This window comes from Tachypleus tridentatus, chromosome 4 (genome assembly GCF_004210375.1).
Source record: "Tachypleus tridentatus isolate NWPU-2018 chromosome 4, ASM421037v1, whole genome shotgun sequence".
NCBI classification, from domain to species: domain Eukaryota; kingdom Metazoa; phylum Arthropoda; class Merostomata; order Xiphosura; family Limulidae; genus Tachypleus; species Tachypleus tridentatus.
This window is the reverse complement of record NC_134828.1, coordinates 45,731,068-45,757,380: the sequence shown is the minus strand read 5'-3', so window position 1 is coordinate 45,757,380 and position 26,313 is coordinate 45,731,068. Positions and strand designations below refer to the sequence as shown.

Genomic DNA, 26,313 nt, shown 5'->3' with positions numbered 1-26,313 from the left:
TTGAAATCGGTGCTCTGTGGGAACCACTGTATCATTTGAATGACTTCAGCAGCGTATCTCTCAGCTAATTAATTTCTGCATAGGTTGGATGACTGTTTGAGGTCATTATTTCATACAGTTTGCAAAAATCTCCTGCTGAGGTGACACCCCCAAACCATCACAATGTCTCTCCCCTGCTCTATCGCAGGTGCTATGCATTGAAGTAACTTTCGCCTTTCTTCCATGGGATGTACAATGTGCACTTTGAACTATTTCAAACAAGGACTCATCCATCCATGTCACTTCTTTCCAATTATCAGCAGTACAGTTTCTTGACAATATTTGGAGAAGAAGGTAAAGGTTTTTAACTGCTATACAATCAAATATTCCATTATCATCGAATCTTCTTGATACTGTAAATCTGGACACTTTTCTATCATTTGGCATTTATGTCGTGCTTGAGACCAGTGGCAGTCAGCCTTATGGGACCACTACAGATAAATTTGATGGAGAAACCAACTAGTATCACATAAAGCTTTTATGCAAACTATCTGCTCTACTGACAATTCTCTCCTCCTTTTGGTCTGTGGAATGACAAGATAACATTGTATATGTGTTATTATTGTTTTTATCAAGATTTATTTGTGGTTTGCTATTAAATTTATTCCTTCTAGTATATACTGGTACAAAATGCTCGCTTCATTTTACGTAGTTAATACATTGCATGCAGTACCATGACATTTATTTCAAGCCCTGAATTTTATCACTATATTAATTCAAACAGAACCCTTATGACATGTTCAAGGTACAAGTGTAGGGAATTCTAAAAATAATAAGTAACACTATCCTGGCTCATTTAATCAGTAATGACATGGAAGAATGACAAAATATTCTTTTGTCCTAACACTTTCACACAACCTTGTATAAAGAGACTAATTAAACAAACTGTATGTGGTTTTTGAGCTGTTAATGTATATCTGTTTATCACTGTAGTGGCCTGTATTGTTTTCACTGGTCAGCAACAGTGATAACTAGATATACATTAACAGCTCATAAACCAAATATTCCAAAACGCATGTTGAAATATGTTGGCCATGAAGACTGGCATCATTCTGGGACAAGAAAATTAACAGATTGTGTTTGTTAGATTTCTCCAAGAACAGTAGCAAGTTGAGTGGCATGATTTCCTATAATTCAGTTCCATAGATTTTGAAAATAATATTCATTTTCTCTACCAAATGTGTAGTTTTGTGCTTAATTCCAAACAAACAAACTAAATTATGGAAATTATTTTATTAATTAGTAAATTTAAACCATATTAAATGTTTCATAGTTTAAAACACAATGAATTTGAAACATAGATAAACCTTTTGCATGAAAAATCTTGGAATATGCTTTCATTGTTAAGGAACTTATCAAAGAGTGCCTTATTGTGGAAACCCAAGAGTATCCTTTAATATCCGAAGATTTGTGTGTTTTATGTAATATTTATAAGTTAACAATAATAAATCAATTTAGAATACATAAAAAATATATTTTTCACATACACACATATATCTATACATTTAGCATATATCTATATCTAATTTAGACTAGAGGGAAGACAGCTAGTCATCACCACCCACCACCAACTCTTGGGTGGCCTTGGGCTACTCTTTTACAAACAAATAGTGGGATTGGCCGTCACATTATAACGCCCCCACAGCAGAAAGGGCGAGCATGTGTGGCGCGACGAGGATGCGAACTCGCCACCCTCAGATTACGAGTCGCATGCCTTAACACGCTTTGCCATGCCGGGCCACATTTACTGGAGTACAGACTGCAGTATATTGTATACTTTTAACGACCATAAACTCCAGAAAAAATAATTAATAATCTGCTTAACATTTCGTTTCTACCGTTCTTTTTCAGGAAATATCATTCAAAAGAAGTATATTTAATAACATGCGACACATACATTTATTTATTAAAACAAGCCTCATTTGACAATTAAAATAATTTATTAGCATTAAAACAAGCCTCATTTAACAATTAAAATAATTTATTAGCATAAGAATTAAATGAATTCAAATGTTCGTGATAAAAATTACATTTATTTCTAGATGTCACCTCCTTCCCCAACTCGATTCACATTTACACATGTTTACAGGTTTGCCCATAAGGACACGGTTCCTAACTTTTAGGCCTGGCATGACCAGGTGATTAAGTCACTCGATTCCTAATCAAGGGTTTCCGGGTTCGAATCCCAGCCACACCAAACATTCTCGTGCTTTCAGCCATGATGGGGTTACAAAGTGACGGTCAATCAAACTATTTGTTAGTAAAAAAGTAGCGCAAGAGTTGGCGGTGGGTCGTTATGATTAGCTGCCTTCCCTCTAGTCGTACACTGCTAAATTAGGGATGACTAGCGCATATAGCCTGAGTGTAGCTTTGCGTGAAATTCAAAACAAACAAACCTGACTTTTAGCATTAGGCCTCCCAAAACATTTGACATCCTAAATAATGACCCTCTCTTAACGGCTTCACAGGGAAAATAAGTAATATCCTTTTTCAGGGATATAATCGCCTGAAAACAGGTGCGGTAATTCCGAAGCTCAGAAGAGTGCCCAGAATGGTAATTGTTATGAAACATGTCTTCTCAGGCGGAATTAAAGCATATGCACAAATTTCGTGTTATAACATATGGTTCCCAGATGAATTGACAAGGAGGAAACACACGAGGTCAGTTCCCCCATATTTTAAATTTACTGGTACTTCCCGAAATTCTTGCTAGGTTTATTTATTAACATAGTTATTATAGTGCCTATCACTCGTAATCACACTGAATTAGAATTTTAAAATTCTGATATTAAATTATATACTTTTCTCTTATTCTTTCAGTAAACTGATGTGCAAATTACAACTTTTTGAATACAAAATTTGACAGGTTTGATCCATGTTTTTTATGTTAGTTTAATGAATTTATTTATTGTACGAAATAATTTGTTTTCATTGTGAAAAGTAGAAGTTTTGATGAGGTGAAGAGTTCGCTCCTCAGTGGATTTATACACTGAAAACCCCGTATGTACAGAGCACAGCTAGCTTGTTATCTAACTTTGTACATAACTATAGAGAAACAAACGGAGGGAACGCTTATTTTTTTATCAATATCCAAAGGAAGTTCTATCTAGTTTTAGGTAGCCAGTGTTTCTTAACTTTATCATTGTAGTCTTATAATCGAAATGACAAGAAACCAGTTTTGGGTTGACAACATTTAAAGTCAGTTAACACTTAACATTAAATAACTATGTTCATGGAGTTATTGTTTTAATGAAAGTCTATCGATAGGACAGCGGTAAGGCTATGGATTTACAACGCTGAGATCAGGAGTTCGATTGCCCTCGGTGGACACAGCAAATAGCCCGATGTGGTTTTGTCTAACAGATTTGATAGCTTACTTAGAGTAGAAAGCAAGAAATTAACTTTCTATTTGCGGTCATAAACAGTGCTTGTACTGACTTAGCTAATTCCTATCTACTGTTTTCCACCGTAAAAGCTAACTACTGTCAATTATCCTGAATTTCGTCATGGAAAACTAACATCTCAGCTCTTGATTTATATATTTTATTTTGTTTTTCTCTGATATGTATTGATATATTTGTGATACTTACCAATGATCTGAATACTTTTGTCATCATGGTATTCAGTTGGTTTAGTGAAATAATTCATATTATCCATTTGTTCACCAATAAAGTAAATAATTTCTCTCGAGATTTGTCTCTGCTGATCGAACTGTTGTTACTGCACCAAATAAGAATTTTAAAACATTCCCATCTACGTTAATTAAACTGCGTTTTTATCGATTTCGTTCAAAAAACGATATGTTATCTTATATATCATTTAATTCTAATGATAATTGAACTGTCTTATCTTGATATGATAGTTTTTAACAACCTTCTAATACCAGCTGCGTCACTTTTGGTACTCTCAGAATATTTTATAAATTATAAAACATTTTAAATTAAAAGTGTCATCTTGAAATTTATTGATGTTTATTAATATAGATATAAAAGTGTTTCTTTATGTTGGTTTAACGTGTGTTTGCTTTTGTATTACAAGGAAATATTTAGTTTATCGTCTTATGATGTTGAATTCTCTGTTTGGAATTTAAAAGTTACATGTAGTATATTTATTTGAGTTTGTGTTCAATTTATAAACGTAAGATTCTATTTTTTTGTGTTACATGAAAGTTGTTTTGAGTTTTGGGCTTGTTTCTCCGACATAAAATACGTGGAAGTTGCCATAGTGTATTTTATAAGTGACAGTATCGTATTTGCTTTATTTTTAAAATAATTTAGGTATTTTGTTTATTGTATTTGGAGTTACTAACTAGGTGAGTATCGCGTTGTTGATTGAGGTTTCTCTACATCACCGTTATTTCAAATCTCCTTCCTAATCGCTTTATAACCTACAAACGTCGAATTATATATGAGTTTTGTAATAAAAAGGTTTAAATTACCCATTGTGGAATTCTGCAAAATTTATTAGCTTCAAGTGAATTCCTCAGAAATATAAATGCATAAAAGAGATTATTACAATAATGTTAAAAGTACTTACAATGAATTATTACTTTAGAGATAACATGAAATCAGTTTCTCTTATTTTTCATGAGAGGAAGTGTTAATGTTGAAGTATGGTATGAATAAGTATTGGTAAACATGTCGACATATTATTATAAATGTTACCATCAATGTTACACATTCTAAATAAAAGATAAACCCCAGGACCCTTTGTTTGGTCCAACTACTCCAGTAATGGGTGATATTGCCCAACTCCAAGGTGCTAAGTGGGTCGACATATTAGTTGAAGATGTTGATATTGACAGCTGTAATATACTCTTGGATGATGCATCACATTCCATTAGTTGATGCTAAAGATGTCCTAAAAAGAGCTATTTCAGGGCAGTGATGAAGACGAATTCGTAATCTTATCGGTACTCGTATTGTAAACATACAGTATCAATGACAGGCTGCCACTGATGTTTATAATTATTTTAGGAGAATAAATAGTAAAGTTTACTTCGTGTACGTAACTCAACTGAACACAAGACTCGATAAATGATGAAATGCACATGAACAAGTAAACATATTCAGTTATATCTAAATCGCGAGTGTAAGTTCAGTAATTGTGGGTTAATTTAGGTAACTATTTTATTGAATATTTCGAGATCAAAAGTACGTTGATAAAATGTTTCTTAAATTTCGTGAAATGTGCTTATCAGGTATCTTACGTTTGAGAAGGTTTCTACCCCACACACTTTATCAGTTATATGTTTCGTTTGATGTTGACATTTAAATTGCTTACCTTAAGACAACTTAAGTCATGAGGGGAAGTGAAAAGTAATCCTTTAGGCTTTCACATACACTGTCAAGGGACATTTCTTTTGACTGACCATTACCACAAGGTTGTCTTTCAAGAATGCTTGTAGCCCCGGGTGCAACTGGAACATATCCACCCATGTCCGTTGAATGTTTTACCAGGTACGGAAGAGCCAAAGTTCCACTCATACTAGGACTGACCACTACAGGACGTATCAAGTTCAAGGCTTTAACTACGTCGTTAATGAACTCGCCGCGGTCAGAGATGCGTGCCCTCTCACTGTTACCGAAACCTGTTACACAAATATTCAAACATAAATGTGCAGTAAATAATATATATACAAAGAAAGATCGCACCGCTTAGACTGCAGGTTAAAGGTCACCAGGATTAAACTTTTGCATAACATTTATGTCGAAAATAAAAATACAATTGTAGATTTACACAATTGATAGATCATTAAACATATTCGTTTAAAAACATTCAATTCCTAAGAATAAAACATGCTAGTTAATTACATACTTAACATGATAGCCTATATCACTACACAAGAGATACACAACTGTGTTTGAAACTATTCACAACTGGTCAGCGTCCAAAATGGCTAGGTGGTTGAGGCGCTTGACTCGCATCTGAGGGTCGCGAGTTTAAATCCGTCACACCTAACATGCTTGCCCATTCAGTCGCAAATCCAATATTTATTGGTAAAGGAGTAGACCAAGAGTTGACGGTTGGTGATGTTAACTGTTTACATTTCCTCTGGTCTTACACTGCTAAATTAGGGACGGCTAGCGTAGATAGCCCTCGTGTAGCTTTGTGTGAAATTTAAAAAAACAAACAAAGAATTTAATTTATGATAAAGGTCTTTACTACCTCTCTCTTCATTCAGTGATGAACTGACACCTACCTCTAAATGTTGTAATGTTAAGTTAGTAATGAACAGAAAGCCCACCAGGTACATCCATTGCCACAGTCCGGTAGCCCATTGCAGCCAGCACTTGTATTGTGCCCAGGTCCAGCCAGGTTTTGGAAGAAAACGCTTCTCCGTGCAGTAGAAGGATGGAGATGTGGAAATTGGAAGTGTCCTTAGGTAAAGCTTCACGGTACAGAACTTTGACATTCTGGTTACAGTTATGAAAAAATATGATTACAAAAATAAAACAATAACGGAATATTAACCACAAACACGTTTCGTTTTTTCTTTTTTAGAAAATCGTAACAAAACGTCAAATTGATATGATTACCAACTTCTGTTTTATTTTAAATATAACCCATCTATCTATATAAATTACACACTATGTATATATTATATACGGTGGTTATAATTTCTAACAATATTTTTGTGGTTCTAACAAATGTGAAACTTGAGGCAAAGTGTTACTTCTAAAAACATTTTCAGGTTCAACTTGAACCCGAAATAAAAATAACTGTGTGAATAATGTATTAATTTATACATATTGACAAGTAGTTTCTAAGTAACAACAGGTTTGTACAAATTGACAAGTAAAGTTGCAATATCTAAGTAACAAAAAAGAAATTCATATTTCACGAAATGTATTATACGTACCTATCCACGCAGTAATGAATGATGAATCTACATAATATATTCATACACAAAATACAATACTCACTTAGACGTTCAGGTTTAATTCAGTTTAATTCACACAAAAATAAATGAATGTTATATTTCAACTTATTTTATTAAAGAGTTTATTTGTTTGAAATGAAGACCAAAGGTTTGTGACGCTGTGAGTCCGCAGAGGTACCGCTGTGTCACTGAGTTATAAAAAAGTGCAAAATGTAAAGATCTATAATTTATTTTGACTTGCCAATGAGCGTATGTTACCGAGCACAATCTATAACATCATATAATATCAGGATCTACATCCACTTACCACAAATAGTGCATTTGGAATAATAGGATCTACATCCACTTACCACAAATAGTGCATTTGGAATAATAGGATCTACATCCACTTACCACAAATAGTGCATTTGGAATAATAGGATCTACATACACTTACCACAAATAGTGCATTTGGAATAATAGGATCTACATCCACTTACCACAAATAGTGCATTTGGAATAATAGGATCTACATACACTTACCACAAATAGTGCATTTGGAATAATAGGATCTACATCCACTTACCACAAATAGTGCATTTGGAATAATAGGATCTACATCCACTTAGGATCTACACCTTACCACAAATAGTGCATTTGGAATAATAGGATCTACATCCACTTACCACAAATAGTGCATTTGGAATAATAGGATCTACATCCACTTACCACAAATAGTGCATTTGGAATAATAGGATCTACATCCACTTACCACAAATAGTGCATTTGGAATAATAGGATCTACATCCACTTACCACAAATAGTGCATTTGGAATAATAGGATCTACATCCACTTACCACAAATAGTGCATTTGGAATAATAGGATCTACATCCACTTACCACAAATAGTGCATTTGGAATAATAGGATCTACATCCACTTACCACAAATAGTGCATTTGGAATAATAGGATCTACATCCACTTACCACAAATAGTGCATTTGGAATAATAGGATCTACATCCACTTACCACAAATAGTGCATTTGGAATAATAGGATCTACATCCACTTACCACAAATAGTGCATTTGGAATAATAGGATCTACATCCACTTACCACAAATAGTGCATTTGGAATAATAGGATCTACATCCACTTACCACAAATAGTGCATTTGGAATAATAGGATCTACATACACTTACCACAGATATTGCATTTGGAATAATAGGATCTACATACACTTACCACAGATATTGCATTTGGAATAATAGGATCTACATCCTCTTACCACAGATATTGCATTTGCGGCAACAGGATCTACATTTCACTTACCAGAAATGTTTCATTTGGGGCAACAGCATCTACATTCCATTTACCAGGAATATTCCATTTGGGGCAACAGCATCTACGTCCACTTAGCAGAAACATTCCATTAGGAATAACAGGCTATACAGCCACTTTAAATATTTCATATGGAACAACATAATCTACATCCACTTACAACTTGGTGGATTTGGAATATGAACTCTACTGGTACAGCGGAGGTACAGACAAATCTGTCTGATTCTCTTATAAAAACTTTCTCTCATCACGTGAAGAGTCTTCTGCCCTCCATGGATACACGTATTAATAAATCTACGTCTTCTCTTTTGCAGCTTGGACCTCTCTCCATCGGGCCCCCCGAAGTGCAGGCCAGTTATTTGATGACGCACTCACTCATTGAATTCTAATTTTCCAACATGGACCTGCCTCACTGTCCCGTAGCAAGATCCTTGTGGATTAATAGACCTCTTCCTACTAAACAAAAACTAAAAGACACTGCATACAGTTTTCTACAGTTTATATGACACTAAAGCCTCGATTGATTTCAATCATCCTGTGTGTCTCTCCTCACAGAAATATTCCTTAGGCCTGTTGCTGCTGTAACCTTTCAGCGATTTTTCTTGTAAAGGAACGACAAATTGTGTGATGGATGAGTTCTGCTGGTTAACTAACTGAAACATAGCTGTTAAAGTTCTGGGAGTACCAACTGAAACAATTGTTAATGCCCTCGGTACATTATGGAAAAGAATATAAATATGACAGATTATTCAAATAGGCTGCACTAAAATAATAGGGAAAAAACACTGGTAAGTCAGCTTATTGGTGGTTTTTGTTTGGGACGTGGGAAACACATAAAACGTAATTTCCAATGAGAATAACGTAACTTTAGAAAAATGTTTATATATGTGATATTCTAGTAGTAAATAATTCCACAAGAACAGAAAACATGGAATCAACATCTTTCACTTTTTCAGCATATTTCCTATTATTGTCGACAGCTGGAGACGTTTTTAAAACTCCTATAGCTTTGTTGTGACGAATGTGGGTTTTTAATTAAAACTACAAAATGCACTTTTGATTTGAGGGATGTCACTGACTCTCCATCCGTTTTGTCAAGAGAAAGTACCAATCTTTAGTTACAAGATAAAGAAATGTTGCATTGTAAAACTGTAGAAGTTTGGAATCAGGACAATAGAATATCGGTTCAGGAACCACAAAGAGATACAAATATAGGAAAGGTTTGTATTCAATGCAAATGATAATCAATGTTTGGCTTTATAAAAATATCGATGTACAATAAATCTTGAAATGAGGTCTAGTTTTCTTCTAATGACGAATAACGTGTAGAAATTCAACTGAAGAGAATACTTAAGCAGAGGTTAGGACTATGAAGATGAGTTGTCTGGAAATGATAGAAGTCTAAAGATGGCAGAACGCCTCCACAGTGGACTGTTCTTGTTATTAACAATGTAAAAACCGTTCTTAATAGGCCTGCTTTACTCCCAAATAAAAAAACAAAAAGATTGTCACATCAAATCTCTGGAACCTGTTACAAGAACTTTCACAGTTTGTGCAAGGTGCAGTATGAGAGGTACTTTCCAAAGAACCTCCTTCTTCGGTGATCACAGCAGTGAGTCTGCAAGTCTACTGGCTAAAAGCCGGATTTCGATATCCGTGATGGGCATTGTATAAATAGCCCTTTGTATATCTATGCTTAAGAACAATCAAAATAATTTGAAATCGTATGCAAAAATTAAAATTGCAGTGTAATATCATTTTGCTATTAGAAGTACGAATGGTAAGAACGTAATGACAGAACTCTTGAAATATCCAAATGAGGAAAATTTAAGAAGATTGTATAGTTATATATAAAAAGAGTTATTGAAAAATTTTCTCAAGCCTGAATAAACTTTAGGTAATCTGTAAAAATAAAGCACAACTGATGTAGCTTTATGAAATTTATTTGGTTCTATATAATTTTAATTAAACTGACTGACTGTCAGGATGGTTACAGTTCGCAGGTGTCATAACTGAAATATTAATAAATTGCATCCTTCCATATATAATATATCTTTAAATTTTATGACAAGGAACAAACGTTTTCCGACCCGGCATGGCCAAGTGGTTAAGGCACTCGATTCGTAATCCAAGGGTCGCGGTTTCGAATCCCCGTTACGCCAAACACGCTTGCCCTTTCAGCCGGGAGGACATTATAATTGCGGTCAATCCCACTATTCGTTGGTAAAAGAGTAGCCCAAGAGTTGGCGGTGGGTGGTGATGACTAGCTGCCTTCCCTCTAGTCTTACACTGCTAAATTAGGAACGGCTAGCGCAGATAACGCTCGTGTAGCTTTGAGCGAAATCCAAAATAGACCAAACCTATCCAGAATTTTACATCAGATAATCGACAGAAAATTATAAATCAGATTCACTGAACATAATGAAAAACTCTCATGTTTACCACCATTGTAACTCAAAAAATCCACAGTATATCCACAAAAAACAGTGTAATTTTAAACAAAGAACGATAAACAAAGAGTGAAGGAAGCTATCTTAATTGAACAAAACAACCCCGCCCAAAAAACCAACACCCAGGGTACTAAGATACCTATACCATGTTGTGAAGCAATCTCCAGTCATGTGACCTCTTTATTCTTTAGTGTGTGTATTACTGTGTCACTGTCAACTACTTGTACCTGATAATGGAATAATCAGGTCAAAACGGTGTGCATTTATAATAAAGTTTTATTCGTTACTAAATAAAACTGTTTCCAGTTTATTCGAATATATCTTTATTCGAAGATCCCTGATGAACAAAATTCCACCTTTTGAAATCATTTAAGCTACAGGGCTTCAAATATTTTTTTTGTATTTATTTATGTTTTCTTAACATCATGAATGTATTCAGGTATATCCTTAAATTTTTACTCTAATTGTCCTTGCAGTTCACGAAATTTTTTGTTGTCCGTAAACGTGAGTAAATCCTTCTCCTATAATTTCTTGGAATACAGCCTATTCAAACAGGAAATACATAAGCTTCTGATAAATGCATAGGAAAGAATTTAGTTAACATTATCCACCGCTAACAAGAAAAGTAAAATTGATCGTCACATTAAAACGCTTCCACGGCTAAAAGATCGAACATGTTTGATGGCGAGATTCAAACCCACAATCAGTAGCAGTTCGTGAGTCGAACGCCAGGTGCTCTAGGTAACAGAATACTGTGTTAGTGTTGAACAAACTATTTTATTGTTTTAAATTAAACTTTGGTTTACTTGCTTTACCCTACCATCCGTGTTCGATTTATTCTTCACTTAGTTCTGTATGCACAATTTTAAGGCTTATCTGTAGCTAAGTATCACATGAACATGATTTCGTGAGAAAGTCTAAAAAAATTATGTACAACTGTTTCAAACTGTGACAGTTTTGTAAATGACTACCTGTTTGTATTTCTTACCTGGGAAGTTGCAATATCACCAATCATGTTGTTTAATATGATATAAAATAATAAACAGTACAAACTATCTTTACCATCAGTCAAAATTATCAAACAGTCCTTAAGCCTTCTCACAATTCCATTATAAAAAATATCATTTGAAAGTCAGTTTTGAAACAGTGTTAAGTTAACATTACAGACTGTTTAGGTGTCTCCATACAGGTAGGTTCTACACATTACATCATATTGCTACATCTACATTATTATTACAACATTCAGTATAAAGAACTTTATAACAGGATGAAATTACTGGTTTATATATAAAGCACATAGCGAACTCAAGTATTCGATTTGTAAAATACGCAAGACTTAATATTTTATATATGAAACAAATAGAGAATTCAATATACATTTGTGAAAATAGTCGCATCACGTCTTTTTTTCTCAATATCACTCATTTTTGATTAAGGTATATGTATCTAACAGGCCCGCCATGACCAGGTGGGTAAGACACTCGATTCGTAAGCTGAGGGTCGCGGGTTCGAATCCCCGTCACACCAAACATGCTCGCCGTTTCAGCCATGGAAGAGTTATAAGGTGACGGTCAATCACACTATTCGTTGATAAAAGAGTAGCCCAAGAGTTGGCGGTGGGTGGTAGTGCCTTCCCTCTATTTTTTGCTAAATTAGGGATGGCTAGCGCAGATAGCCCTCGAGTAGCTTTGCACGAAATTTACAACAAATCAAACCAAAATCATATCTAACAAGTATTCAATTACAGTACTTACAGTACTGAACAAAAGTGTTGTCCCCCGCTGTTACAGTGGAAAGTCTACGGAGTTACAATGCTAAAATCAGGGGTTCGATTCCCCTCGATGGACTCAACAGATAGTCCAATGTGGCTTTGCTATAAGAAAACACAAACACAAAAGTGTTAGGACAAGAAAATATTTCGTCATTCTTTCCATTTTGTGGGGCTAATTTTTCCATGTCACCATGTAAGAAAACTCAAATATTTTATACCTAGAACAACATGGTAATACTTTACTGTTGACAACCGATGAATCAGTATGAGAATACTTGTCATTCTTTAGAATTTCCGTAAACTTGTACCAAGGACATATCATAAGGGTTTTGCTTGAATGAACATACTGATTAAATTTAAGGTCTGAAATAACTGTCATGGTGCCCAATGCAGTGTGTTAACTATATAGAAAGAATAATCAGTGATGACGAGAAACCCACTTGTTGAGAAATTTATATGCAAAAACGGCTCGTTTGGGCTGAGAAAACACTTTTACATAGAAGAGCGAACGGTCATCGTCAGGAAGAAGGTCGAAACGTTGTTCGCTCTTCTATGTAAAAGTGTTTTCTCAGCCCAAACGAGCCGTTTTTGCATATAAATATATAGAAAGAAGCTAGTAAGGAACTAACATATGGTACCGGTGTATGTTAGAAATAAATTTCATAAAACTTCACAAATAAACCTTCATACAGAGAGTGTTTAACACATTATATTAAGTGTTATTTTCATTGCCCAAAAAGCTTAGAGAATTGTCACTAGAGCAGAGAGTTCATACAAAAACTTTACGTTGTGCTGATTGGACTCTATAGCAAATTGCTTCAGAATTGAAATGTTCTCCTAGAACTGTCAAGTACACCCTAGATCATGAGACTGAGACAGGTAAATTAGAAAATAGGAAAGGAAGAGGAACACCTAAACTCAGTTATACTGATGTTAAGTATTTGTTTATGCAGCTTTCAGGACAGAAAGAAGACTACACGAGATAAACAGCCATGAACCTAATGACAGAAAAATGTCCTGATATACAGTGTCAAGAAGACTCAATGAGAATGAAATATTTGGTTGTGAAGCAGTTAGAAAACCTTTACTTATAACCTCCAATCATCATGAAAAGACTGAAATCTGTTAAAAAATACAAAAGCTGGACTGCTAATGATTGGTAAATGGCTTTATGAGTGGATAAGTCCAATTTTGAAATATTTGGTTCAAAATGTAGGTCGAACGTCCGACGGAGGGAAGGTGAAAGATACTTACCTCAGTACATAGCACCAACCATGAAATATAGGTGGAGTCAATGTAATGGTATGGAGGTGTTTTTCTCTTAATGCAACAGAAGATATTTGCAAAATAAATGGAATAATGAACCAGTACAGATACCAACAGATACTGATCCGGCATGGTATATCCAGTGGTTTGTGTATTATTGGTTATGGATTCTACTACCTAGAATATAACTACCTTCTTTCAAACATTAAGAAAGAAACTGCTGGAGTCATTTTAAAGATGCAATGACCCCATAGAGTCCCAATCTCAACCAGCTTAAGTAGATCTGGAACATGATGGATCAAACACTTGACATGTCAAAAATTACTTCTAAATAAACTTTATGGAAGTGTATTACAGACATTTGAAGTAAATTCCCAAAAGACACTTTTATTAGATGTGTTGCAACGATGGTTGAAAGACTATCTGCAATTATTAAACCAAAAGGGGGACACAAAATATTAGCTCTTTACTGTACTCAACACTCCCACTGAGTTTCTGTTAAACTATGTTTACTGTACTCAACACTCCCACTGAGTTTCTGTTAAACTATGTTTACTGTACTCAACACTCCCACTGAGTTTCTGTTAAACTATGTTTACTGTACTCAACACTCCCACCGAGTTTCCGTTGTACTAAATATGAAGATTAATAACATTTTGGCGTTTCACCTGCGATTTACTTTCCAATGTTCTTTGACAGAAACCTATAACCTCATCCTTGATTTTGTCCTTACAATTTTGCACAATAGTGTATATCGGTGATACTAGGGTTTAAATAATTTATCTAAAGGAAATAAATCTGTAATGCTGAATAAATAACTTGAATTTCACTGACTGATTACAACTTGTTAAACTTTTACACAAAAACAAATCTTGTTTCCGTTAGTAAAATCCTATAGCTATACTTGTTAAGAAACCATTACAGCCAGTAAGTTGATAATTGTCAAACCTATTGACATCTTTGCTTATACAGGAATCAAGATGGTGCTAATCTAAACTGCTTAAATTGCAAAAAATCTAAATTTTTATAACAATGTGGTTAAAAACTGGTTATGATTACAAGTTGTGGTGTCGGAACATCTGTTTGGAACATAATTTGAGCTAAATCATGTGAAAGAACTTGGAACTTATCGCAGCTTCAGTTAAGTATATGATGTAGTTGGTTAACTTGTGTAGCAAAAGAAAATGTACCATTTCAAGTAAAGATTAATAGTCATCTTGTCACTACTCTGACATCACTTGAACAGTAGATAACCTGGCGTGTAAAGCTAATAGTAGAAACTAAGTACGTATACAGGCAAATCATGTGAACGTTCATATACGTTATAAACTGTCACAACTCCATTATAAAATAAGTTTCATTTTTTACTTAAATTTGTCATCAATAGAGCAAATATGTAGGAATATCTAGGCTTTGTTGTCCATTTGTAAACGAATTAATTTGAAGTAAGGATTATGTTTTGATACTGATCACTAACAACAACCCATGGAGTAAAGATGGGTCTCAAGGTAGCTGGTGTGGGTATTTAAACTTTAATTAAAATAAAATACTGAAGAACGTTTCGACCTTCTTAAGTCATATTCTGGTTAACAGGTCAAAACGTTGTTCTGTACTTTATTTTAATTACGTTTTAATACCTATAGCAGTATCTTGAGAATACAATAACAAAATAGTTGTCAACATACGCTGAAAACTAAGATTCTGGTCTATCTAAGTGTTTAGTAGAGGTTTTATAATAATACCTATTATCTTAGTTGTAAGTGAATCCGCATGAGTTAGTAGCCTCACGCTAAAAGGATATAGAAAAACTAATACCACTAAAGTAACTTACATCGACTGTGATACTGGTTTCTTTGACATCAACGTCTGCGACCTTTCGTTTAATTTCTTCTGGTATTTCTTGAGACTTCAGGTCGATGTGCCTCCAGAAGTCTGAAGTTGTGATATCTGTTGTTTGATCTGAGGTTTGTTGACCACTGGCACTTCCAGCTTGACATGGCCAACGTGTTAGAGAAGCACTTGCAAGCAACAATAGCACAGAAAGCTAAGACATCAAAATATTCCGTCAAGCTGGTACTTAGAAGAAAATAACGGCTAGTTACAGTTCAAACTGAAAAACAACAACTTTTCCCTAAATCACAATAAAATATCCAGTAAAAAACCTAAATGTACAGCAGAATAAATTTTTGTTTAATATGTACGCCATGGAAATTTAAATCTATTTTCCTATTTTCTTTCGTTATTATTACATCAATAAAAGGATCACCAATTTTTTGAGGATATGTATATTCAAATACGTATTAACAAAATTTCACGTGCTTTGAATTTCAGAGTTGGAAATATTGCATATTTGTTATAAGTAACTCCAAGAACTGTTTTCTAAATATTGAGTTAACTTATCGAAAAAAAAAAAGAGTAATTTATTCAAAATCAATAAATGACAAACTTAAATAAACAAAATAAAATACGAAACTGATAGACATACAGAAATCGCTCCTATATCGTCACTTTTCTACAAAGAAGATCCGGTAATGTCTCCTCTACTGTGAGTACATGATATGAAACAGAAGGATGAAACATTTGTTTTGAAACCTCGTTTATATAGCGCTACCAGTGCTGCAGCATCTACCTACACTCATAAAAAGTAGTTACTAGTGCTGCATCATCTACCTACACTCATAAAAAGTATGCCACTTTAGCCAATTGTACTTACAAAATCAAGAATAAACAAAAGTGTAGAAACCTGTTTGACAAGATTTTAGCAGGTTCAAATCACATATGATCCATACCACCAGGTACCCAACTCATGGCAACAATTAAGACAACGTTTGCGCTTGATGACTCAACGGTAAGCTTGAGGGCTCAAAACACTAATAATCGAGTTTCTATCCAAATGGTTGTAGCTCATTATGACTTTTTTTTTCATTTAACTCAAGTAAATGAAAGGATGCGTAATCACCTAAATCAAAAGATATTTATTAATCGGAAACATTTAGACAAAATACTCACAGGTCCCCTCGAGACAGAACCTCTTCATGCAATACATCTATAGTCATAGCTTGAGGCCCCCTAATTAGTATAAAGCCCTGGAATTCAGCTCGGTAAGCCCATGCTTTAATTTGAGTTGAATATACTTCATAAACTTTGTTTCAGTCGTTGCAACAAGAATGTTAAGGCTAGGATCACCAAGTCGTTAGAATTTATAATACTGTACAATTTAGTTCCAACTTTTTTAAAGTAGCTTGACATAGACCGTCTCTAGACTTGAGCACTATTTTTTAAACTCTTTTGAAAAATTAATAATTTCAAGTTGCATTTTAATAATAATTTCATTTGACTTTCCTTCATTTTCTAGTAACTGAAATGTATTATATTGGTGTTTAATAATAGATTGCGACATGAGTTAATAATAGGTAGCGCTGCAAAGCAGGTCCATCACGGACAAAAGGAAATTATTTTCCGTCGTCAATATTTTCACGTAAAGTAATTGTACGATAATTTTCTGTTAATTTCAGTTAATCACTAAATATTTGTACGATAGAAAATTGGCTGCTATAGTTGATGATATGATAATAATAAAAACATAATTTAAGAGTAAGCGTTGATAAAAGTAACAAACATTAACTTTCTGTTATGTACATACACAGTATTAAGCATACGTATTGATAACGTTACTATCACTATTTTTATCTTATTTGAAATCAGGATAAAGTATAGTGGTGAGTATTCCCGCCTATCGCGCGAGAGACCGTCTATTTCCAGCCGGGGAGATAGATATGCATACGTTTTACTTTTTCTATTAAATATACAATTTTCAATACTTTTTTGTCAATTACAAAATTTGACTTGCAGATTACAATGTTTTTGAAAAGTAAAAACAACTTTTAAAAGTAAATAAATTTATTTGGCGATGGCAGCATTAAAAGTGACTACATGTTTCAGTACCTCTTCGCCAACGCCACGAGAAATGGCTCGCACTTGGCAAAAGGAGCTTTGAAAGTGAATAATTTAACTCATTATGCGTTTAAGAGGTTTATATCGAAAATTAATATTGCACTCTATAATTGTGCACTATCACCTAGCAACCCGTCGCCTTATTTAACGATAAATTATAGAGTTCATGAAATAAAACCACATTTTCGTGCTAACTTATTAAAAATCCTAAACTTTACGACTTGAACACCAAATACAATCGAAGCATTGGAAAAATTATTGTAAGAAACAAAGTTAAATGCAAATGTTATATCTCACACTATGACTTAAAATCAGAGTCGTGTAAAGAATAACATTACAGATCTCTCTTTAGGCTCTTACAAATTATTGACCAAGAAGCTTTACGTTCAGTGTCAGGATTCATCTGTTAGGTTGGATTTTGAGAAGCATAAATATCCTCTTTCTGCAACGTTATCTCACTCCAGTCTTTCAAAATGAATGGCGAACCAGCAGAAAGTTTCCTCCCCTTTTCGGCCAAGAAAAGAGACTTCTAATTGATTATTTGGAATTAAGTACACAGCTACACAATGGGCTATTTGTGCTCTGCCCATCACTGGTATCGAAACCAAGTTTCTAGCGGTGGGAGTCCACAGACATACCAATGTGCCACTGGGGGGCTTCTTATTGAAGGGAAATTGTGTAACGTGTTAGTTAAGAGATGAACTGCATAAATGGGCAGCAAAAGACAGTATATGAGAGAAAATAAAAATGTGTAATAAAATATCCGTGAAACAACTTAGTAACTTTAAATATACTGCTGAGTCATTATGTTGAATAATTATGTTGAGTTAAATTAGTCTTTGTTTCGGTACATATTTTGAAGGTTACCACGTGGTGAAACTGGCTACCTTTGAGGACAAGCAAGTCGCCAATAGTTACACACTGAATTTCAAAAATACGAACGAAATAACTTCTATTAAACCGATAAAAGAAGTTTTATAATATGTGAAGAGGTATGATCACACAGTTCAGTAAAATGCGTGCCAAATCATTATGCAAGGTTTGTTCATACGAATATTTTGAAAAGTATATTTATGATCTAGGTTAAATTTATGTAGATTAACTTCCATATTGTTATACACAAGCTGTGCAATTCTCATCAAAATCTACTAACAAACAAGGTTTTCTAAAATGCCATGAGTTATACAGTGGAAAATAATTAAGCAAGTTCCTGGCAAATGACTGACTCTACAGCACAAAATAACAGCCATTAGAGGTAATAATGAATAAAACTGATGCAATTAATCTATGTTAACCAAAGAAAACCCACAAACCGCTTAATACATAAGAATCAGAAGAGGATACCTCATTTATTGGATGGTATAAAACCATTTTATGACACGAATTTGATGATCCTATCATCGACAGAGTTGGTCAGTTTTTAAATGTCTTTTGTTTCATCATCCCTTGCAGATGATAGTACAACATTTCAGAGATCATCCTTTGATGTAAACTTTCTTACACCAGCATAAATCGTAAGTTTCATGATATGTTACAAGTTCTCTATGAGGTTTTAATCTAGAGAGGAAGCTGGCCATTCAGTAAGTTAGTTAGTTTTCAAGCCTAATTTGGAAAGGTAACTCAATGCACCATGAGCAGCATGAGATGGGGCATTATATCTCATAAAAATGGCTTTTCTTTTGAATCCCATAGACTTGGTCCCATACCAAGGTTTTAAGTTGTCCTTAAAAAATGCAACATAGGCTTCAGAAGTCACTTTTACATCATCAGGTACTCTAAATTGACCCACAAGCTCAGTACCAATGATACCAGCTCAAAATATCACTCCTTTTGTGAAACTGTCTAAAGAGCGAACAATAACTTTGTTTATCTGGGGTGATTTGAGACTGTTGTTTTTTATTGAAAATTTCGCTAATAACCGTTTTTGCACACCTACTTAGTGCTTTTTAGTGTATCACTGGTTCCTACATAATGTTTTTGTTAAATAAAGAGAAGATTAGTGATTATCTTATCAAAGATTATTAGTGTTGTATTCACGTATTTTTTTCTTGTTTTATTATTGAACAAATGAAGGGTTAATCGTTTATTAATAATGATTCTTGTTAATTAGGGTTCTTCTGAATGGGAAGTAAGTAGACTTTGTCTGTAATAACATTTAAAAAAAAGTTAAGCACATCTCAAACATCCCAAAGTATTTGGAACTGGCTTGTTCTTATGCTTAATATTTGAGTTTCTTTGTTTGTTTGTAGTTAAACACAAAGCTATGCAATAGGTGATCTGTGCTCTGCCCATAAGAGCTATCGAAACCATTTTTACAGCAGTGTAAGTCCGCAGACGTAACGCTGTGCGATTGGGGAGCTAATCTTTGGAAGTAAACATTTTTACAGTACAATGATTTATTGTATACGGCGGTGTTTAAAATAACGGATTTTACAAGCTCAGGGTAATTAAACAGCATTAAACTAATGATTCATTGGCATCAGTAAGATTTTGTATTGGTTAAGCACGAAAATACCCAATAGGTTCTCTGTGCTGTACACATCATGGATATCGAAACCTGAATTATAGCGCTGTAAGCCTGCAGATTGCCAATGGATGTTTATTTGTTGGAAAGGGAAGATACTTTTTGGCCACAAAGTAGAAAAACTGTAATGGAATTTTAAAGAATTTCAAGATTATTTGTTTATTTAATTTCACTTTAAGGACGAACAAATACATCATCAGATATTTAAGATGTAAACGTAAAAAAAATAAATTGTTTTTTGTTTCTGTACGTTTAGGGCGATTTTATTTTTTTCTACCAAGTTAATTTATTTTTTGAGATACTTATTACCTTCCTGTTACACCAAACATGTTTTCCCTTTCAGGCGTGAAGGCGTTGTAGTGTAACAGTCAATTGCACTATTTGTTGGTAAAACAGTAGCCCAAGAGTTGGCGATGGGTGGTGGTGACTAGCTTCCTTCCATCTAGTCTCATACTGCTAAATTAGGGACGGCTAGCGCAGATAGCCCTCATTTAGCTTTGAGCGAAATTCAAAAACAAAATTATAGATCATTTCTTTAAATTAGGGGCCACTAAACTACGGCCCGCGGACCAGATATGGCCCTCGAGGTCATTTTGTTCGGCCCGCCAGCAGCTAGCCTCTTGGAAACAAAAATGTCCGACTGTCATAACAAAATAAATCACACCGATGTTCGCTTTAAGCTGGCAAACACAAGACGTTATGTTAAAAAGAATCAAGGCTGTCACGCGCATTTTTAACCAATAGGAAAATTTTTCATTCGTCCTTGCTGCCCGTTTATTCATATCGAGGCACGTAGCTATGAAAGCATTAGGATTTCGAATACAAGAACAGACCTAACCCTCGTCCTATCGACTCGTCTTGTAAATTCAGCAGCCGAGTGTTACCGCTTCAGCAAGCTCATTTCTCTTATTAGTCGGGTTATGCGCTTTTCGTAACTCGTTCTTGGACCTGTACAATACGTTCCTCACAGCGTTCTGTTTTTCATTTTCAGATCCTGTTTTTTTTTTTCACCCATTGTTATGGCTGATTTTAAAAGAAGAAAAGTGGACTCTGAGTGTCGTGCTTTCAATAAAGAATGGGGAGAAAAGTACTTCTTTGTGGAAACAAAAAACCAGAAAGCTGCTTGTGTAATATGTACCGAAAGTGTTGCCGTTTTGAAAGAGTACAATCTTCGGCGTCACTATGAAACAAAACATCTATTAACATATTTGAAATTTTTAGGAAAGCTCCTTTCTGAGAAATTTGAATCTATGAAACGTGTTTTTGAATCTCAAAAGAATCTCTTCACGAGAAAGTTTACTGAAAATATAACTGTCACTCATACAAGTTACAAAATAGTGCAACGGATGGCAGAGCGAGGAAAACCTGTTACTGACGGCAACTTCATAAAAGAGTGTATGATGGAAGCAGCAAATGAGCTGTGTCCTGAAAAAGCCAATTTTTTTTTTTAAGTATCAGCCTTTCAGCAACTTCAGTTGTACGGAGAGCAGAAGAACTTGGAGAGAACATCGCATTACAGATACGCCAAAAAAGCTAGGAACTTCTTATGGTAGTCTCTGGCACAGGATGAGTTTACTGATCTCTCGAGCACGTCTCGTGTTCATTTGTGGAGTTAATTTGGACTTTCAGATCACGGAAGAGTTGGCATCAGTTTGCAGTACGCACGGAAGAACAAGTGGAGAAGACATTTTCATGAAAGTGCATAAAGCTTTGCAAGACTATTGCCTTCAGTGGAATCAGCTTAGAGGTGTAACAGTTGATGGAGAAAAAAACTTGGCTGTAGTAAAGAAGGGTCTGATGGGGCTGATCAGGAAACAGTTGGAAGATCTTCAACTTCCAAGCGCTCTGTTCATACACTGCATCATACATCAGCAAGCACTCTGTAGAAAAGACTTAGATATTTCTTGCATACTGAAACCAGTCATTTCTGCAGTGAACTTCATTCGGGGTCATGCACTTAATCATCGCCAGTTCAAGGCGTTTCTTGAAGAAATTGATAAACCAACAGACCGAATTGACAAATGCCGCAGGCCAGTGAAAGTTTAATCAACAAATTGTAGTGACAAATCAACAACTTCAGGAGTTGTGTCAGTAGGTAAATTATCAAATGCAACAGTCAAATCAGCAAATTGAGGATTGATCTCGCAGGATCCAGATCCGTAAGCGTTAGCAAGCCTCATTCATGTCGAAGAGGTATAGAGGTCGGAGAAGAGGTTGATGAATCAAGTGTCAGATTACTGAATACAATCGGACATTGCCACATTTAAGATTGTGTTGGTATGCAGAAAGTATATATTTTGCAGACATAAATGATAAATGTCTCTTAAAACCCAATTTTCTTACTATAAATGGGTACATTCTTGAATTTGAAGAGTTGAAACTGAAATGTATGGGAAGAAGCCATTATTAACGTTTTAAAAGCAAGAACAATAAATTTAAAAGAGATAAAGTAAGAGTAAAAAAGAGTTGAGACCATCTGCACTGAGTCTGAGATGTTAAATTTATATATGTAAAAATGGCTGGTATGGATTGAGAAAATTTTTATGTAGAGGAGGTTCCCAAAGAAAGAAAGAGGTAACTGACCGTTAGCTGACCACATGTTTGAAGGAGGTTGTGTAATTGAGTGTCGGAATGTAGAGAGCGTACTTAGATGTTTGATTATATAATTTTATATTATTTATTTTAGTATTATTATTTATTACATTATTTTTAATATAGGTATAAAGGTGTTCCTTTGTATTGGTTTATTTTGGGCTTGAGTTATTGTACAAGTAAGGCTCCTTTAATTTTGCGTTTGTTTATGTTTGTTTCTTTATTTAGTATTTGGGTGTTTTTTATGGTTATGTTGTGTTTATTTGATTTGCAGTGTTCGAAAATGTGTGAAGGTGACTTTTGTGTTCTTTGAATCTGATTTCCATTTTTTACTTGTTTTTTTCAATATAGAAGTCGCGGCAGTTATCACATTGTATTTTATAAATAATGTTGGTATGGTTTGTCAATGTAGTTTTTACATAGTATGGACCTTAGTTTTGTGCCTGGTTTTTGAATAAATTTGGTATTAACCGCAATGTTATATTTTGTTACTAGTTTTTGCCAAATGTTGGTTATTTTTCCGCTGATGTCGGAAATATATGGTATGCAGCAGTATATGGTTTCGTGATTTTTTTAATTCGTGAGATATATTTACTTTTGTTAGTTGATTTTGCTTTCTGTCTAGGTGTGTGCGTATAATGTTTTCTACGGTTTGTGGAGGAAACTTATTGATGTTGATGAAGTATTGTTTTATTTTGTCTAATTCATCCTTCATTTTATCTGGTGAGCATAGTTTCATGGCTGTGTTTATTTGGTTTCTTAGTATGTTGAGTTTTAGTTTTGTTTCATGTGCTGAGTTCCAAGGAATATATATATTCGAGAAGCTAAACTTTAACTTGCTGTGAAACTTGTTCTCTAATAGTAGTTCAACTAGTGTCTACAAAATATCGTGAACACTTGTTTATTCTAAGTAGGTAATAATGTTTCAAATAAGGAATAATGTAAGGTGTAGTTACACATCAATGATTTAATGAATGTTCCGTTGATAATTTTAATATCGATGTAACTTGCATTTATAAATATTCATTAAACAAAACGTTCATTTCCGATCGTATAATAATAACCTAAAATATAGAAGAGAATAGACTAATGAGTAATATTAGGCTAACGTTTGGTTCAGATCGAGATGGGTATTAAAGTAACTTAGGTGGCGATAATATTCAAAGATGGAAATTATCTTTATAAGCATTTTATAAATTCCTAACATCAAGGAAAGTAACGTATCTCTTAGATGTTATAACCAGCATTGGCATTAAAATAAATGTCACCATTAAATTTGATATATATCAAAATCTTGGCAATATTGGATTTCTTCCATTTTTGAAAACATAGAATTGCAAGTAGATGGCCTCGAGAGTTGTAAAAAACATAAATGTTATATATGCCAAAACTTATTTTCTTTAAATAGTGGTTTTCAGAACAGCTTCACGAAACAAACCAAGAACATTCGTGTATGTAATATTTTCGAAATCAGAATTTTGCTCAAGAACTGTATTACTGTACATGATAATAAATAAGAGTTAACATTATGTTTAATAATATTTCGTAAAGTTAATTCGTGGCTTAACAGGTATTGATATGGCAAATGAAAAATAAAGAAAGGTCCTCTTTAGGCTTGTCTTCTTTAAATGTCGTTCCTGATAGACATAGGTTACATTATCTGTTATAAATAGGCAAACCGTTGAATAAAGTTCTATAATATCTTCATATTTTTAACCTGTAGTACTGTTTAATTATGAAATTTAAGAAATATTTTTATTCTAAATTATGTCTTTCTTGAATATGAAGTTAAATAAACTAAATTACTTCTTTTTTTTTTTCGTGTAACAACAAAATTCATATGTTCTTCAAGTTTCAAATTCCGTATAATTGGGAGGTTTTTGTTTTCGAAATATTTTCATGGTGAGCGAAATCGAGAGTTTTAAAACTGCCTCATGTAACTTATGTATTTATTTGTTTTAGGTCTTTTATGTTCCATGAAAAAATACATAATTAAATTTCCTATGTTATATTAAAACGTTTCGCCGAGTCAGCATTTTTATCAATTTTTTTCATTGTAAATAACTGGCTATTCTATAGTCTTTTAACATGTTGTGTGAAAGCTTTTAAATTTAGGTTAAATTTATGTTATTACAACTTGATTTTCTGTCATATTACGGTGAATGCTGATTAATTTTCTAGTATTTTAAAAATAAAACATTTTTAGGTATAGGTGGTTCTTCATTGGAAGTTTGACTTATATATGATATTTTTATGGTATGTTCAAATCTTCTTGGCAAAGGCTTATAATAAAAACAAGAAGAAAACTCAAAGAAATATTCCTGATTTGTCAAATGTCTAATTCAGCGAATTATTAATTGTGATGGTAAAAGCTGTGTTTTATGGTAAAGGACAAATGTACAAATTCCTAGTAACATTTACAAAAATAAAAAATATGTTATTTTCTGACCTACATTTAAAATAGCGTAGCAAATGAATACATCGAATTTTTATTAAAAACTCTTTTTTACATTAACGTTTCTTAAAATATTCTAATACATGTTTTGACTAAATGTTTAAAAATCTGTTACCTAAGGCAAAAATATTTTTACTAATATAATATAGCGTCATCTGTTGGGGTAAAATATATTTAATTCTTTCTGACTCATAGTCACTGGTGTTTATGATGTAACTAGCCTCGCCCGTTAAGAAATGAGGAGTTGGGTTTGTTACCCCCCCTCCAACGTCCTCTTCCTTCGTTCAGTGAGTTTGTTTATTAAATTTCCCCCATCATTATAAAAGAAAAACAATCATACATTGTACTGCAATAAAGTTTAGAAAAAATCCTAAATTACAATGAATTTTTCTTTTCTTACATTAAATGTTGTTTCTCGAAAAATCGTCTTTATTACTTTTTATAGATATGAGGTTAATGGCTTATTACTTTCTTAGCACACCATATAGTTTAATGACACCATTCTGTATAACACGATGTTTTAAATTTTTAATACAGTTTTAATGTGTTACCAAAAGATAGACAGTGATTTTACATATATATTAAATTACCTCTTCATCTTAAGGCTAGTAATAAATAATTTCTGATGGTAAGAAACCATAGTTTCAATAACATACTCTTGTTGCCCAAATCTTTACCCATAACCTTTCAGCAGAAATTGTTGAACAAGACTCAAATTATCTATTTCATGAAGTTGTCTTTCTTAAGTGGTGTGACCCGGTATGGCCAAGCGCGTTAAGGCGTGCGACTCGTAATCTGAGGGTCGCGGGTTCTCATCCCGGTCGCGCCAAACATGTTCGCCCTTTCAGCCGTGGGAGCGTTATAATGTGACGGTCAATCCCACTATTCGTTGGTAAAAGAGTAGCCCAAGAGTTGGCGGTGGGTGTTGATGACTAGCTGCCTTCCCTCTAGTCTTACACTGCTAAATTAGGAACGGCTAGCACAGATAGCCCTCGAGTAGCATTGTGCGAAATTCAAAACAAAACAATTCTCAAATGGCTCTGTGATAAGTGGAAGGTT

At 34.0% G+C, this 26,313-nt stretch overlaps 1 protein-coding gene across 1 annotated transcript; it reads right to left on the bottom strand.

The window, feature by feature from the left end:
* Positions 1-5,333: 5,333 nt before the first annotated feature.
* LOC143248113 (putative protein-lysine deacylase ABHD14B) lies at positions 5,334-22,387 on the bottom strand. The gene is made up of 4 exons (XM_076496546.1): positions 22,283-22,387; positions 15,561-15,773; positions 6,287-6,455; positions 5,334-5,629 (listed from the first exon to the last, which is right to left on the bottom strand). The coding sequence occupies exons 1-4, from the start codon at positions 22,385-22,387 to the stop codon at positions 5,334-5,336; spliced, it is 783 nt and encodes a 260-aa protein (XP_076352661.1).
* Between the last annotated feature and the right edge of the window lie 3,926 nt (positions 22,388-26,313).

Excerpts from the sequence above, each read along its gene's own strand:
- LOC143248113 (XM_076496546.1), bottom strand. The coding sequence starts at position 22,387 with ATGAGGCTTGCTAACGCTTACGGATCTGGATCCTGCGAGATCAATCCT. Across the intron at positions 15,774-22,282 it reads CTACTGACACAACTCCTGAA|CTTTCTGTGCTATTGTTGCT; the intron begins GTTGTTGATTTG and ends TTGATGTCTTAG. Across the intron at positions 5,630-6,286 it reads TGTGGCAATGGATGTACCTG|GTTTCGGTAACAGTGAGAGG; the intron begins GTGGGCTTTCTG and ends TTTGTGTAACAG.